The sequence below is a fragment of the Echinops telfairi genome, unplaced genomic scaffold (genome assembly GCF_000313985.2).
Source record: "Echinops telfairi isolate 266 unplaced genomic scaffold, ASM31398v2 ScPeMD7_31;HRSCAF=116, whole genome shotgun sequence".
NCBI classification, from domain to species: domain Eukaryota; kingdom Metazoa; phylum Chordata; class Mammalia; order Afrosoricida; family Tenrecidae; genus Echinops; species Echinops telfairi.
Window position 1 is genome coordinate 14,781,832 of NW_022103928.1, and position 17,099 is coordinate 14,798,930.

Consider the following 17,099-nt stretch of genomic DNA (forward strand, 5'->3'; position numbering starts at 1 on the left):
CCAATGACAACAAAACAAAACACAACAAAAAAGCAAAGCTTGTAGTTCGTCCAAGGACTGTTTGTTGGCCTTTAGGAGTGTTTTCCAGTCCAGTCTGTTGTGGCACCACGCCCTGGCCCCAAAGTCCACCTTCAGCATTCCTTGGGGACCTCACCGTTCCATTCCCTTGCTGTTCTGTTGCACCCCCTTAGTGTTTTGCCTCGGTGTGGCTGGATCAGATCGGGCGCAATTCCCACACTGTGTCTCTGGTGTTTTCCCTTGTAGGGCTATGAGTCAGTGAGGAATGTCATGTTTCATAGTGAGGCTGGCCATGTGGTCCTCTCTGTGGACTGGCTGCTCTAATCGGGAACATTGTCTCAAGGCCTGGTGGGCCAGGATGTGCTCCACTCTCTCCTCCTCCCCCTTCATCTGCTCCCGTGTACTCCAATCAGATATGTCCGTCTCCTGGAGCTGCAGATTCAATCCCGTCCTTTGAAATAAATTCTTCTTGTGGGGAGAGGCAGGTGTCCACATAGTAGTTGGGATTGGGGCTGGCCCCTCAGACCTCTCCATATCTCCACAGGGAAATTCTGAATTCTAAGTGTAGTGAAATGCCATTGATCAGCCTTCCAGATGTGCATTCCCTGGAGCATGCCAGGAGCTGAGTTTTGCCTTCATATTCAGAAATGAATGTGTTCAGAAAAGAAAGGATGAAGGATGAGTTAAGAATGCACTAATGTGTTCTCTTTGAACACTCACTATCTTGCCTTGGAGATATATCTGTACAGACTGGTATTGTCTGCAGTAACTCTATCTTTGGAGATTTAGATCCAAATAAACAGAGCCCCCTCCTAATCTATCATCTTGAACTTCTGGTTGAGTTGGCAGAAACCTGTGTGGCATGTGAGATGAACATGGACAAATGGCACAATTCAGTTATAGTTAGAGAATAATTTGATACTGATCAACCTCAAGTAAAACTCACTGCTGTCCAGTCTGTCCTTCCACGTGGAGACCCCACAGGATCGAATAGAACACAACACTCCTCGGGTTTCCGAGACTTCATATTATTATATTTTTAATAAATTATTTTATTGGGGTTCTCTTAAGGCTCTTATAACAATGCATACATCAGTTGTATAAACCACATTTGTGCAGACGTTGCCTTCATCATTTTCAAAACATTTTCTACTTGAGCCCTTGGTATTCCCTCCTGGCCCCTCCCACTCTTGTGAACCCTTGATAAATTATAAAATTTTTTTTTCCATATCTTACACCATCTGCTGTCTCCCTTCACCTACATTTCTGTTGTTCATCCCCCTAGTGTGTGTGTGTGTGTGTGTGTGTGTGTGTGTGTGTGTTGGGGGGGGTGTTGTACATCCATCATTGTGATCAGTTCCTCTTTTCTCCCCCACCTTTCCCTTCCCCTCCTGGTATTGCTACTCTCAATATCAGTTCTGAGTGGTTTATCTGTCCTAGATTCCCTGAGTTTAGGGAACTAGAGGAATGTTGTGTGTTTCATCGGTGCTATACTGCACCCTGATTGGCTCGTCTCTTCCTTGTGACCCTTCTGTAAGGGGATGTCCAATTGTCAACAGATGGGCTTTGGGTCTCCATTCCACATTCTCCTTTATTCACAATGACATGATTTTTTTGTTCTGGGTCTTTGATGCCTGATACCTGATCCTATCAACCCCTCATGATCACACAGGCTGGTGTGCTTCTTCCATGTGGACTTTGTTCCTTCTCAGCTAGATGGCCGCTTGCTAATCTTCAAGCCTTTAAGACCCCAGATGCTATGTCTTTTGATAGCCGGGCACCATTAACTTTCTTCACCATATTTGGTTATGCACCCATTTTGTCTTCAGCGATTGTGTCAGGAAGTGGCATCACAGAATACCAGGTTATTAGACCAAAGTGTTCTTCCATTGAGGAAGTATTTGAGTAGAGGTCCAATGTCCATCTACTACTTTAATACTTAACCTATAAATATATACACATAGATCTATTTCCCCATTGTCATATATAAATGTATTTACATATGTACATGCCTGTATTTAGACCTCTGTAAATGCCCTTTGCCTCCTACTTTTTTCCTCTATTTCCTTTTACTTTACTCTTGTCCCACTATCATGTTCAACCTTCATTAGGGTTTCAATAATTCCTTTCAGTTACATTGCCCTTGGTCAAGCCCTACCTGGCATCCTACGCCTTCCTCACCATAGATTTTAGATCACTTGTTGCTTCCTTGTTCCTGAGTTTGTGAACACCCACTCCCCCCCCCTTCTGCTGTCCCCCTGGAACTATCAGTCCCATTGTTTTCTCCTCTGGATTGTTTATCCTGCCTATCTTATCTAGATAGACATGCAGAGACAGTAATAAGCACAAAAACAAGACAAAGCAAGACAAAACAACCAAATAGATGACCAAAAAAAAAGCCTATAAATAGTTCAAGGTCTGTTTGTTGACCATTAGTAGTATTTTCCAGTTGAGTCTGATAGGGTGCCATGCTCTGCCCCCAAAGTCTATTTTTGGTATTCCCCAGGAATTTCATTGCTTTGCTCCCCATGCTGCTCTGTTGCGTGCGCTTAGTGTTGTTTTGCGCCGGAGTGGTGTGTGTAGTCAGATCAGGCACAATTTCCGCACTGCACCTCTAGTGTTGTTCCCCAAGCGCTATGGGTCAGTGAGGGATGTCATGTCTGGTGGTGGGGCTGGCTCTATGGCCCTCTTTCTGCATTGGCTGCTCAAACAGGAATATTGTCTTCAGGCCTTGGTGGGCCAAGATGTATCCCACATGCTCTCCTTCCCTCTTTCTGTGCTCCTGTGTGCTCTGATCAGACACGCCCCTCTCCCTGAGCTGTAGCTTCAGTGCTGTCCTCTGAAGTGCATTCTTCTGGCAGAGGGGGAATATCCACATAGTTGAGATTGGGACCGGGCCCAGTTATGACTGTTTTGGGTCTTCTGAGAGATTATGTATTTTTATATGAGCATGCTGCCTTATGTTTCTCCTGTGGAGCAACTGGTGGGTTTCTTTCAATCACTGACTTTTTGCTTAGTAAGTTTCTCAATGCTTATACCAGATGGAAATGAGAAAAACTTGTATCATCAATAATTGATAAAGGATGTATATGAAGAATATATAGAGAGTGCTGCCTTATTAAGTAGCAAGACAAGCCTGTAGAAAAATATACAAAGAACAGGCAAATCGCAGAAGAAGAAACATAAAAGACAATTTACATGAAATATGATGGGAAGTACACTATCACAGGTAACCTGTAAGTGATCTCACTAGCAAATGGTCAGTGTAAATTAATATAGTACCACTATACCTTTTTTTCTTTTTCTTATTCAGTTTGAGAAGCATTTTTAAAGATGTCCTAGGAGACCGTCGATGGTGTAAGATATGAAAATAATAATCATTTATCATTTATCAGGGTTCCACGAGGGTAGAAGGGGTAGGGAAAAAAGAAAAGCTGATACCAAAGGCTCAAGCAGAAAGAAAATATTTTGAAAATGATGATGGCAACATATGTACAAATGTGTTTGATACAATTGATGTATGGATTTTTATAAGTGCTATAAGAGTCCCCAATAAAATGCTTTATTAATTTAATTTTAAAAATGTTGTCCTGTACAGAACAGAGTTACCATGGCGGGCCTGACATCCTGTCCTTGAAAGGCCTGCTTACAAGGTTGACCCTTGGCTGGCATCAGGGAGCTGGAATTTCCAGGAGGGTTTCTTCCGTTCCCAGAATGAATATGAGGGGCTCACTGTGTAAACTGCATAAGTGATATGCTTTGTCCTTTCCTCCTGGAGTGTGGAGTTTTAGTACATGATAGGTAGAGGCTACCTACCTGTCCAGCCTCCAGTGCAAACACTGGACCCCAAATGTTTTCTGAGTTTTCCAGGAGGCAATATCCCACACATGTTCTTTCCACTCACTGTTTGGAGTTAAGCTCCTCTCCTGTGACTCCACTGGGTTCAGACCCTTGGAACCTTGTGCCTAGTTTCCCCTGGGCCTGTCCCTTTTCCCTTTTGTTGTAACAAGTCGTGGCTGTAAGGCTATATGCTCAGTCCTGTGTATTCTTTTCGTTTTCTCTGTTTTTGTATTGACATATAATGCATATACTACACATTCCAATGGGCTGAATTTATTAAAAATAATTTTTGCAATCATCGCCACAGCCTATTATAGAACATTTTCTTTATTTTGTACTCATTGTTAGTAGCTCCTCCAATGAGTTCTTACAGTGTATCATCAAACCCTGGGGTGGCTGTGTAACCCACTGCCTGCACCCCAGCCCCCTACACTGACAAAAGCAATTATTGACATGAGCGTAGAAAACAGGAATGTCAAATCTAATCTGCTGTGGAGTTAAGTTAGAATTACCATTTTAGGAAAGAATTTAGTGGTGTGTGGATACATTGAGCCCTGGTGGTATGGTAGATTGAACATTGGACTGCTAACTAAAAGGTCAGCAGTTCAAACCCAGTAGCCAAGCCTCAGGAAGCTTTCTGTTCCTATTCAGATATCGACAGCCTTGGAAACCCTGTTGTTGCTATAGGTGCCATGAGTCGGTCCTGACCCATAAGGACCCGCTGTAACAAAGTGAAACTCTGCCCAGTCCTGTGCCAGCCTCACAATTGTTCTTAGTCTGAGCCCGTTGTTGTAGCCACTGTGTCGGCCCATCTTGTGAAGACTTCCTCTTTTTCCCTGCTCCTCTGCTTTCTCAAGCTCGATGCCCTTCTCTAGGGACGCATCTCAATAACATCTCCAACGTATGTGAGACTAAGTCTCTCCATCCTTTCCTCTAAGGAGCATTCTGGTCTCGCTTCTTCCAAGACAGATTTATCCAATGCAGTGCGCTGTTTGAACTGCTGCTTCCATGAGAATGGATTGTGGATCCAATCAAGGCAAAATCCTGGACACATTCGTTCTTTTCTACACTTATCATAATGTGAGCTATTGGTCCAGTTGTGAGAATTTTGATATTTTTTTTTACATTGAGTTGTACTCCATACTGAAGGCTGTGGTCCTTGATCTTCATCAGCAAGTGCTCCAACTCTTCCTCACTTTGAGCTGCAGGGTTGAGTCCACAGCGTGTTGCGGGTTATTAATAAGCCTTCCTCCAATCCTGATGCCACAGGATTCTTCTTTATATAATCCAGCCTCTCTAGTTATTTGCCCAGCATACAGATTGAATATGTATGAGGAGAGGATACAAACCTGACATACAGACCTTTCCTGATTTTAAACAATGTAGTATTCCCTTTCTCTGTTATACAACTGTCTCCTGACCCATGTCTAAGTTCCACACGAGCACAATGAAGTCATCTGGAATTCCAATTCTTCTCAAGGCTATCCATAGTTTCTTATTATCCACACAATCAAATGCCTTGGTATAGTCAATACGAAACAAGTAAACATCTCTCTGGTATTCTTGGCTTTCATCCTAGATCCATCTGATACCAGCAATGATATCCCTTGTCCCATGTCTTCTTCTGAATCCAGACTGAATCTTCACAGCTCCCTGTCAATATACTGCTGCAACTTTTGTAGTACTGATACCAAATTGTACTTGCCTGGTGACCCTATAGGGAATCAGACTTGACTTTGATGGCAGCAGCTTTGTCTTTTGTTTGTTGGTGTTTAAGATAAACTGAAAGGACTGTGTTGCTGCAGTGGTTAAAGTGGTCACCCACAATGTGAAAGGATGTCAGTTTGAACCCTCCACCATCTCCCTTGAGAAAGATGTGGCAGTTTTCCTCTGTACAAACTAACAACCTTGGAGGCTCAATGGACATTCTACTTTATCCTTTTGGATTACTACGAGTGAGAATTTACTCTGTAGTCATGGGTTTGGTTTTGATTTTTTAAGATAAGATGAAGATGTTTATGACTACTTCCAGGTTTAAATAGTCAGGGCAGGGGATGGGGGTGATGTTTGTTTGTTTGTTTGTTTGCTGAAAAGGGAGAGGTTAGTAAAATAAGTTTGAGAGCTTTTACAGAAATCAAGCTCAATGTCATCAAGTCCATGCCAACTCACAGTGACCCCAAGTAGGATTCCGAGACTGTAACTGTGTAGAAGAACAGAAAACGCGCTTTCCTCCCGAGGAATGGCTGGTGGTTTCAAGCTTCCAACCTTGGGGATCCCAGTCCAATGCATAACCACTACACTACCAGAAGAGCCTATGGTCTAGAGGGAACTCATACAGACTTGTTAAAAAAAAAGTGTGGGGGGAGTTATTAAAAGGGCATTTATAGTGGTATTGTTTGTAGTGGAAAAAAGCAAACAAACCTGTAAACCGTCTAATTTTCTATGAGGGAGAAATAAATTGTATTTTATTGTTTATGAGCCTGATGCTTTACCACTTAGCTACCATGCCTGCTGCAGTGTATTTTTATAATGGAATATTACACAATGTTTAAATTAAAACATATCAATTAGTGTGAATAAATCTATAAAATAAATAATATGAAAAAATAGAGGATATTTTTTGGTAAATTTCAGGTTATGTCATTCAGTTAATCTAATTGCCATCTATTCAATTCTGACTTACAGCAACCCTCTAGGACAGGGTAGAACTGCCCCAGTGGGATTCTGAGATTGTAACTCTTTATGGGAGTAGAGAGCCTCATTTTTTTCTCATGGTATGGTGGTTTCGGACTGCTGACCTTGTGGTTATCAGCTCATTGTATAACTCACCACACCACCAAGACTTTTCTTAGCTCCCCCAAAGCAGTACCTAATAGGCTTTTTATTTCTCCATGTAACAATGTGGAGATTTAAAAAAAAACAAGCCCATTGCCACCAAGTTGACTCCAACTCACAGCAGCCCTGTAGTGTGGCATAGATGTTCCAAATAAAGAGGTTCTATGGCTGTGTATTGTAGGGAATCCACCCGCAGCATCTTTCTCCCACAGTGGCAGGTGGGTGTTCAGAGCTACCCTTTCAGCCAGGAGTGGGGTTGTTGACCACTTCCAACAGTTCCTTCAGGGCTCCTTTTGATATGGCACCAAAGGGTCAAATGAAGACAAATTCCAGAAGAAAGTCTAAATCCCGTGTAAATAACATAGTGTCTTAAAATAAGCTCTGAACTCTTTTCTTTTTTTTTTTTTTTTTGAGATATATAAGCATTATATTAAAGTCATTGAGAACATGAGAGATAATACAATAATACAGTCAGGCATGATACATAGCAACATTGCTCACCTCAGCCCAGCTTGGTGGTCCACGTGGAGAGAGGGGGAAGGGAAGGAGGGAAGGGGAACAAGGGAGAGGGGACTGAGCAGGGAGTGAGCAGCAAGGAGCTCAGGGTCAGAGCGAGTCAGAGAGTCAGAGAGAGAAGTTCTGCTGACTCACACCTATATACCTTTTGGGGGCAATCCAGCCCACTAATTACAGGTAAAGACATACGTCACAGGAAGGGGCTGCACTATAGGTTACACAGCAATGAGTGGGTGGTCTAGGGGTTGGTCTCTGGGTCTCCATAGGAACATTATCAGTAGGGTGCAAACCCCACCTAGAGGAACCAAGCTAATGGTCCCAAAGCTTCAGAGAGAAGTAGGCCATTGTCCCCAGCAGCAGGGAGCAGGCCCAGCCCTGCTGTGGGATGAGACAGCAGTCTGGCAGCAAGTGTCTGACTTCTCCCCACAAGTCCCCCTTTTGTTTTATATATAAAATTCAAAAGAGCCACAGTGGCTACATGGTTATTTTCTATACATTGAAAACTGCCAAGGCAAAACTTCATGATCCAATTAATATAGCCAAAAATGCAGGCTTATAGCAAACATTTTGAATTTAGGCTTGGAGGATAAAGACCCCCTATGCCCATCTGCTATTGGAAGAAAATATAAGAGGGGCTGGATGCTGCGATGGGAAGTAAATGAGCAATTAGGCATGTCTGCTTCTATGGGGAGAACGAATCAACCATGTGCTCATTTTCACGGCATCAAGGGAGAAACTGTGGAAATGATAAGCAACCGCAGGAACATGTACCTGGACTGTACCCCCAACTAACCAGGGTGGCGGTCTTCTGAACTCTTTTCTTATAAAATGTTCCAGGTCGACCAGACTTATATTCCTTCTCTCCATTTACAAAGCAAATCTTGAATATCAAAGAAAGTGAAGATGATACAATAGACTTCTCCCTCTTACAAGTTATTATTTCATTGGCACACTGCCCTTCACAATTAGCAGAATATTTATAGATGTGTTCCCTGAATAATTGGCAATTAATTTCAGATTAGATGCCAAAAATACAGTATTCTTAATGGACTGCGAAAGTTAAGGCTTTTTGCTTACAAATGTCATGGAACACAGAGTAAATGTTAACAGTTAACCCTACCCTTTTGCATATCCGCAGTGGAGAGGAGTTTTAGCGTGATAGTCAAACTCTAACTAGCCTGCTAGTCTTAATAAAAGCTCAAGCTCAGCAATACCCTTCAAACCATTTGACCGAAATTTATCTTGACAGTGACCTTGTGTGATCCTCAAGGATGTGTGAGCCTCTGGCATATTTCAGGGGAAGAATTACTAAACTTTGAACAAACTCACTGCAAAAGAGTCATTTCTGACTCATATACATTAGGCTGCTAACCAAATGGTCAGGAGTTCTAAACCACCGGCCATTCTAGGGGTGGAAGAAGAGGTTCTACTCCTGTAAAGAGTTACAGTCTTGACCAGTGGTTACCGTGGGTGAAGGAGAAAAAGGTGTTGCTTAGAGGGCATTGAGTTTATGCTAATGGTGGTGGAATGATCTGGAAAAGAACATTAATAATGGTTATACTACATGAAGAGTTTAATCAATGGTGCTGAATTCTATTTGTGGACATTTTCGAATTGGAGAATGTTTTGTTGTGTATATTTTTGCCACAATTAGAGAAAAAAATGACATGACTCACCATGAGTACAAGGAAGAAGAATATGTTCTAGAATTGAATGTGCTGACAATTGTACAACTCTTCTCAATATGATTGAATCGATTAAATTGTATGACTTGTGGGTGAAGTGCTAATAAAACTGTTAAACATTAATCTGATTTATGAAAAGCAGGGAACTTAAACTCATTATTAAAATCTACTTTTTACTTAGGGAAAAAAATAATAAGTCAAAAGAGTTTCAGTCTCTGAGATCCACAAGACCAGTTCTACTGTCCTGTCGGGTCACTGTGACACTAAGTGGAGACTGTTGTCGGTTCTCTTTTCCTGGTTTTACAGTGTGTCTGATTGTCTATGGACCTACAGACAACTTTGCTATTCATAACTTACATAATAACTCGCCATCTTTATTTGTATTGCTGTATATCTATATAGTTATATCTATATCTATATATACACACACACAACTAAACATTTGCCATCCGAGTACTCTTTACTTGTACAATTAGAAATAGACACCTAACTACTTTCAAGTCTGTTCTGCTTCATAGCGACCCAATAGGGCACGATAGAAGGCCTCCTTCGGCTCCCAAGGCTGAGGGTCTTGCTAGGAGCGGCAGCCTCCGCCCTCTCGCACTTTAGCTAGTGGGTGAATCTTGTGATGTTGCAGTTAGCAGCTCCACTTGTCACCAGGGCTCCATGGCGAGCATATTGTCACTATTTAATGTCACTTGTACAATTTAGTGACATTCAATACGTGCATTATATTGATCAGTCTTATCTGTTCTCAGAGTTAATCAATCATCAGAGTGTTCCCTCAGCATTGTGTCTTCCTTTCGCCATCTTTCTCACCAACCCCTGGAGACCACTCATAAACTTGGGCCTTTATTCCCTGGCCTACTGTAGATGTTGTATATAAGTGGGATCTTAACCTTTTTGCTCTTTTTGTCACTGACTGCTTCCATTGACTGCTTCCATAAGGGCTCTTCCACGTTGTGGACTGCATCAGCACTTCATTTCTCTCTATTGTTGAGTAGTATTCCATTGTATGTGTGCACTGCATTTTGTTTATCCATTCCTCTGTTGTTGGACATTTGATGTCTTTTCTACCCTTAGACTAATGTAATTAGTGCTACCAGGAACATTTGTGTACAAGCATTGGTTTGCTTACCGATTTTCATTTCTTATTGTATATATCTATCTGGATCATATAGCAATGTTTTCCACAGGTTGGTCTCTTCATATTGTCTAGAACTGTAATCTTCTAAGAGGAATATATATAACCCAGTGACAATTTTGCTGATAAACTTTGCTATTCCTTAATTAAATTCCAGAGTGCCTTGCACTTAGAGGTGAGTTGGCAGCTCTATCAGATGTTAGTGATGTACAAGTTGGTTTCATTTTCAAATTTCAATTTCAAAACAGTGCCTGGAATATATTAAACACCCACTAAATGTTTGTTACCAACTGACATATGTCCACACCACTTTCAGTACAAGTAGATATTACATGTGTCCTTTAACCAGCCTACACTTTGTTCTACATTATTTCTGTACCTGTAGGATAAATTTATATTTATTTTTTTCCTATAATGTGCATTTATAAAAAGAGTAAATGTCCACGTTTGGACCCATCTCTGTTCTTGCCTCGTTTACATCAACAGTCATTGATACTTTATATATTTATATGTTTTGCATATTAATGTCCATTTTTCACCAAGTGCTTTCTCTTTGGCAAGCATTGTCCCAAGTATGTCACCTGTGTCATCATGCTTAATCCTCACAATAATGTTGTGGTATTGCTGCTATCATATACAAGCTCCTTTTTACAGAAGAAAAAAATGAAGTTCAGAGAGTCCATCTGGCCTAATTACCAAGGCACTCTGTTTTCCTTTCAATTAAGCAAAGGACCTTTATAAAGGTCTAAATACAGGCATGTTCATATGTAAATATATTTATATAGGATGATGTGGAAATAGTTCTATGTGAATGTATTTATAGGTTTAGTATTAAGGCAGCAGGTGGACATTGGGCCTCCACTCAAGTACTTGCTCAATGCAAGAACGCTTTGTTCTATTGAATTGACATTCCATGATACACACCTTGCCTACACGGTTATTGAAGACAAATGTGTGCATAAGCGAATGTGGTGAAGAAAGACTGATGGTGCCCGGCTATCAAAAGATATAGTGTCAGGGTCTTAAAGGCTTGCAGGTAAACAAGCAGCCATCTAGATCAGAAGCAACAAAGCCTACATGGAAGAAGCACAACAGCCTGTGTGACTGCAAGGTGTCGAGGGGATCAGGTATCAGGCATCAAAGGACAAAAAATTTTATCATTGTAAATGAGGGGGAGTGCAGAGTGGAAACCCAAAGCCCATCTGTAGGCAACTGGACATCCCCTTGCTGAAGGGCCACAGGGAGGAGATGAGCCAGTCTGGGTGCAGGGCAGCAACAATGAAACATACAACTTTCCTTTAGTTCTTAAATTCTTTCTCCCTCCCTCTCTCATGATCCCAATTCTATTTTACAAATCTGGCTGGAGCAGAGGGTGTACACTGGTACAGATAGGAACTGGAAACACAGGGAATCTAGAACAGATGATCCTTTCAGGACCAGTGGTGAGAGTGGTGATACCGGGAGGGTGGAGGGAAGGTGGGGTAGAAAGGGGGAAGTGATTACAAGGATCTACATATAACCTCCTTCTTGGGGTTGGACAACAGAAAAGTGGGTGAAGGGAGATGTTGGACAGTGTAAGACATGACAAAATAATAATTTATAAATTATCAAGGGTTCATGAGGGAGGGGGGGCAGGGAGAGGGGGAAAAATGAGGAGCTGATTCCAAGGGCTCACGTAGAAAGCAAATGTTTTGAGAATGATGATGGCAACAAATGTACAATGTGCTTGACACAATGGATGGATGCATGGATTGTGATGAGGGTTGTACGAGGCCCCAATAAAATGATTTTTTTTAAGTGTACTGAAAAACTCAGCTTCTTCTCGAGTACATACGGTATCATAGTTCTAATTGGATTTCATCAGTCTGTTCTGAAAGAGCAGCTGTAGCAGCGAATCTTATTTTGAGCATGATATTAAAATCAAGGTCAGTACCTTCCTTATCTAGGTAGGGCACAGCACTGTCTCAGCCATCATGGTCATCCGCATTATTTACTCTTTTTGACCGTGGGGATGCTCTCATCTAAAGACACTAATTCTGTGTCTCACTTCGTTACTGGATCACTGTACTCCTTCTCCCAGGCCAGAGATGCTCTTGCCTAATTTTCATCTGGTCTAAAAATGGAAAGACGATCTTAGCCTTGTTCTCAGCAGCCACTGGGACGTTCTCCATTCAAAGCGAATGCTAGCTAGGTTGATTTACAAGCCTTCTGTTGATCCTGTGGACTATAATTTGTGTTTGTGATTTAGGAGGAGAAAAATAGTTATTTAACTTCTCTTATCTATACATGTTTTATAACAATGCAATGATTTTGGTTTTAGTGTTGCTCTATAAAAGTATCCAGAAAACCAAACTCATTGCTGTTGAGTAGATTCCGAGAAAAAGTTATCCGTAGGGTTTCCAAACCTGTAACTCTTTCCAGGAGCAGACTGCCGTGTTTCCCACAGGATTTGCACCACTGACATTTTGGGTAGAAGATGAGCGCTTAGCCACTGCACCACCAGGGCTCCTTCTGTTAAATATAAAGACTTGAAACGAAGCAAAATCCTGTTACCCCTAGGTAACTGTTACTTTTAAACTAAGAATAATTAAATATATATATATTTGGTGTTTGAAAATCAATTGAACATAGAAAGATCTGTGTACTCTCTCAACCTGCCAGTAGAACAAAGAGTGAAGACTTGCCCCTGATTTCTCCAACTCAAGCCCTTCTCCCTATAGAGGACATCTCTGTTAACTTTTTGTGTGTGATTCCTTCCATGAATACACAGTTTCTCCAATTTCCCTGCAATATTAACTCTTCAAGATTGACTTTATGCAGAGTCCTCATTAGCTATGGTTGGGACTGTGCTCTACGTAATTGATCTCTTTTGGCTGTTTCCCAATTTTTTGTTTTGCTTTTGTTTTTGTTGACTGGCTGTTTTCAAAGAGCCGCAGCATACACTGCTGGAGATGTTGGCAGGTTTTTGCAAGCATCTCCATAAGCTAAATTCCTCACAATCGAATCCCCCGTCCAAGACCATTTTATAATTTGATAGCTATTGCTAGACCGTCCGCTTTAAGGTTCCAGCCATTTACTTTCTCTGTAATAGCATCAATGAGTGTCTATGGCACATATTTTGAATGTAATAGCCTAATTTAAATTCTTTGTTATTTTAGCTTTCTAGTGCTATGTGAAATGGGACCCCCAGATTAATGCCATTTCAAGGCTGTTTTATCTTTATTACTTTCTTGTTTGCCTCTTCCCCTGCAGAGGGAAGCCTAAAGTAAGCCGGTACTCAGAAGGATTAAGGGTGGTTGACTCCAATTGCTTTGAATGACTTTCCTGCACAGTGCTCTCGGGCGGCTCAGCATTTGGAAGCCCTGTGTTGACGTGCTCGGTCTGTTTTATGTTTCCTGTAGGAGGCAGGCTGAACAAGGACCTGCGACATTTTCTCAACCAACGCTTCCAGAAAGGCTCACCTGACCATGAGCTCCAGCAAACCATAAGAGATAACCTTTATCGCCATGCTGTGCCTTGTAAGTAGCCCATTTTGGCATCTGAGGGCTGGGTGGGTGTGCGAGAAGCCAACATCAGAAAAGGAGTCTCAACAGTGGATTTGGGCACACTTGGTTGACTTGCCCACTTAATGACATGATACGTCTAGGGAATCGTAATTGACATTGGGGCATGTAGCATGGTGAATCACATGGGCTTTTAAGAAATGGGCTCTCATTGCCTGTGCTTTGAAACAAGGTCTGCCACTTGCTAGTTTGCACTGCTGGGCCGGTTCTCTATTCTTTGGAAACCAAGTTTTCATGGAAGTGGGAAGGCTATCAGTATAACACTGACTTCCAGGAAGTGATGAGGAGTAATTGGGATATGGTACAGAGACATTTGGAAGACATTGGCATGGGGTCATGCTCCGTTACTTTTGACCATCATGATCATTAATGGCAAAGTACAGGCCCAAGGGAGCTTCTGGGAGTCATAGCAAGGTGCTCAATGACAGGTCAGAATGTTGGAATTTGAACCCATGCAGACATGCTTCAGAAGACAGGTGATTTGCCTTTGTGAGGTTATAGCTTTGAAAACCCTGTGGCACAGCTCCGCTCTTGGTACACAGAGGGTCTTCATGAGGCCACATCAACTGGATGGCGGTGAACAGGAGCTAGAGAAGCCTTCAGGCTGGTCTCCGTGGAGACCCACGGCTCCCAGCAAAGGGAAGGACTTCCTTCATGTCCCTCTTCCTTTTCACTAACTTTTGCCAGATTCGTAGCGCAGGGTCGCATAAATCAGAATTTTTATTTGCATAAATGGTTTCCATATCTTTTCCCCTTTATTGTTGCCATGTTGGGTGTTATACTTACGCAAGACATAAGATACAGTGGTGGTTTGTGAATTATCAAGGGTGCATGGGGGAAAGGGAAGGGGAGGGGGGGAAAATTAAAAAAAAAAGGAGGGTGGGTGGATTCCGGGAACCCAAGAGGCAAGAAAATTTTGGGAATGATGAGGGCAACAAATGTGTGGATGTGCTTTACACAATTGATCTATGTATTGTGACGAATTGTATGAGCCCCAATAAATTGATTAAAAAAAAAAAAAAAGAAAGAAAGAAAGAAAAGATTCCCACTAGTTAAAATAGCCCAGCACCTCAGATTGTTAGATTGGGCCAAATCTGAGAACTCCAGGCATACAAACTGTCAGGATTCAGAAAACCAAGTTTGTGTGTGAAAGGAGGCACAGAGGAGAAGGAAGTGGATGTCATTCCTCCTACCAGCCACGTTCCAGTCAGTGCCTTTACCTTCATTCCTCCCTTCAAGAATCTCAGCTGTGGTAACCTCTAGGGGTAGATAAATTGGCATCTAAATTGTAGTGAAAGCTTCCCATGCCCCAATGCGACATTCCTCTACAGCCGGTCAGGAGGTGTGAGTCCTGGGATGGCATTCAGTTAGTTAATTTCATTCAAAATGACAAGATCACATGAATATAATTCTCTTACTGGGATGGTTTCTTTCCCCCCCACCCCCACCCCCAATACTCTGCTAACCACAAGGTCAGCCATTTGAAACCACCAGGCTTTCTGTTCCTGTGAAGCATGACCGTCTCAGGGTAGAAATCCATAGGGGTAGTTGTATGCTCTCCAAAGCAGCGATTCTCAACCTGTGGGTCGCAACCCCTTTGGGGGTCAAATGACCCTTTCACAGGGGTCGCCTGTTTCCTAACAGTAGCAATAAAATTAATTTGATGGTTGGGGGGTCACCACAACATGAGGAACTGTACCCAAGGGTCGCGGCATTAGGAAGGTTGAGAACCCACTGTCCTAGAGGGCCCCTCTATGTCGTAACTGACCCAGTGTCAGAGAGTGCAGCTTCCTTGAGTTCACGTGTGCTCTGACCTCATAATAAGCCTTGGAAGCTGAGGTTCTTAGTATCTATGGTACAGATGAGCGAGTCCCGGGAAGACCATGCCATTGATAAATGGTAGATCCAGATGGTTTGACTCTCAGGTTCCCTTGGCTGCACCTTAGCTGTCCCTGAGGTGACAGTACAGCAGGCAGAATACAATTTTGCAGAATTCTGTAATTGCAGAATCAAGATTGTTCTCTGTGTAATTTTCCCCCTGCTTAGATTCCCATTTAAGAAGTGGGGAATGAAGCAAATGGGTGCACCATTTCTTGACGCATCTGTGATGTTACCATGGTTACATTTCGGGATGCTTTCCCATTTATTCTTTTCCGCTCACTTATTGGACCTGACTGTGAGATAACTGGCTTGCTTTTTTAAGCTTACCACTGTGTAGGCATTGGGGCAAAAATGACCTCAGTCTTTTTAAGGTCCTGGAAAATCATGCTTTGTCTTTGCTTGTATGTGGCTCTTGGTTATTGGTGTTTCATTTCTATAAAATGAATGAGTCAGGAGTTTGGAGAGCGGAAATGATCTCCCTTCTGAAAGAGAAAACAGGTGACATTTCATTTTACATTTCCTTCATAAAATGTGAAGGAAGTTCAGCGGAGGTCTGTTTCCCAGATTAAGGGTGTGCCGTGTGACTTGGGATTCCGTTTTAGGTCTGGATGGTTCTGGCCACTTTTGTGTTGGTTTTGATACTTTGGCCCAAGTGCCTGGTAAAGCGGAGCTCAGGGCCAGCTGTTGCACTAATGGATTAGGAAGTCCTAGATGTGAAGAATGGATCTTCCTGCTTGCGTTGTAACTGGGCCTCAGGGAAACAAGTTCACGTCATCTGCCTATTCCAGAACTTCCTGCTGCCGCTGTTTTAGTGACTGTTTCAGTATTTTGAGAATGGATGACTTCACGAGCAGGTGCAAGTGGAGTTAGACTTCATTCCCTTATACGTTTAGAAAACTCGTGTACCCTTAGAAACCAAGAAAAAGAATCCCTGTCTTCTCCAGTCCTTGTCAGTACCCTCATAATGTTGTCCGGCGTTCTGTGCTTCATAATGGGCTTTATCATGTAAGATCCCACCTCACCTGGATTCCCCAAGGAAGACAATGCAGGTACTGGCATCTCTATTTTATAGGTAAGAAGCAACAAAAAATAGCTTCCTCAAAACCAGGCTACTTCTAAATACCACATGACTCACTCCCCATCCAGTGTTATTTTTATTTTTTAATATTAAACATTTTAACAGCTTTATTGAGATATAATTCATAGACCATACAATTCACCCATGTTAAGTCTTCATCCTGTGCTACTTGTGCTGCAGTTATATTATTCTCCTTTTATTTTTTCCCCTTTTATTTGAAAACTTATCGTTTCCCACGGTATGAAAAAGGTCATTTTGATTGAAAGTTAGTTATAGTTACCAGTGAAAAACCCCCTCCTCCCTACCCAAAAACATTGATGAGAGCAAGGAGAATGGGATGCAGAAGTCTGAGTTAGAGTCTGAGCGCTTAGTGTGACCTGTGTGGCCTGGTTCACGTCACTTCCTCCTCTAGGTCTCCGTTTACTCTCCGGTAAAATGGAAATAGTAACGCCTGCCCTGCTCACGCTCTCACCAAGTACTCACAGCAACCCTCTGAGATGAGTCTCATCAAAGGAGCCCTGGTGGTTTCCTGTTAGGCT

At 42.2% G+C, this 17,099-nt stretch overlaps 1 protein-coding gene across 17 annotated transcripts in view; it reads left to right on the top strand.

Annotated features, from left to right (window-relative positions):
• MAGI1 (membrane associated guanylate kinase, WW and PDZ domain containing 1) overlaps positions 1–17,099 on the top strand; it is a 758,591-nt gene that overhangs the window by 434,659 nt on the left and 306,833 nt on the right. For all 17 annotated transcript variants that reach the window (XM_045289931.1, XM_045289933.1, XM_045289932.1 and 14 more), the window contains exon 2: positions 13,440–13,556. In XM_045289931.1, coding sequence (XP_045145866.1) covers positions 13,440–13,556 — 117 coding nt within the window. The remainder of the gene's footprint in view (positions 1–13,439; positions 13,557–17,099) is intronic.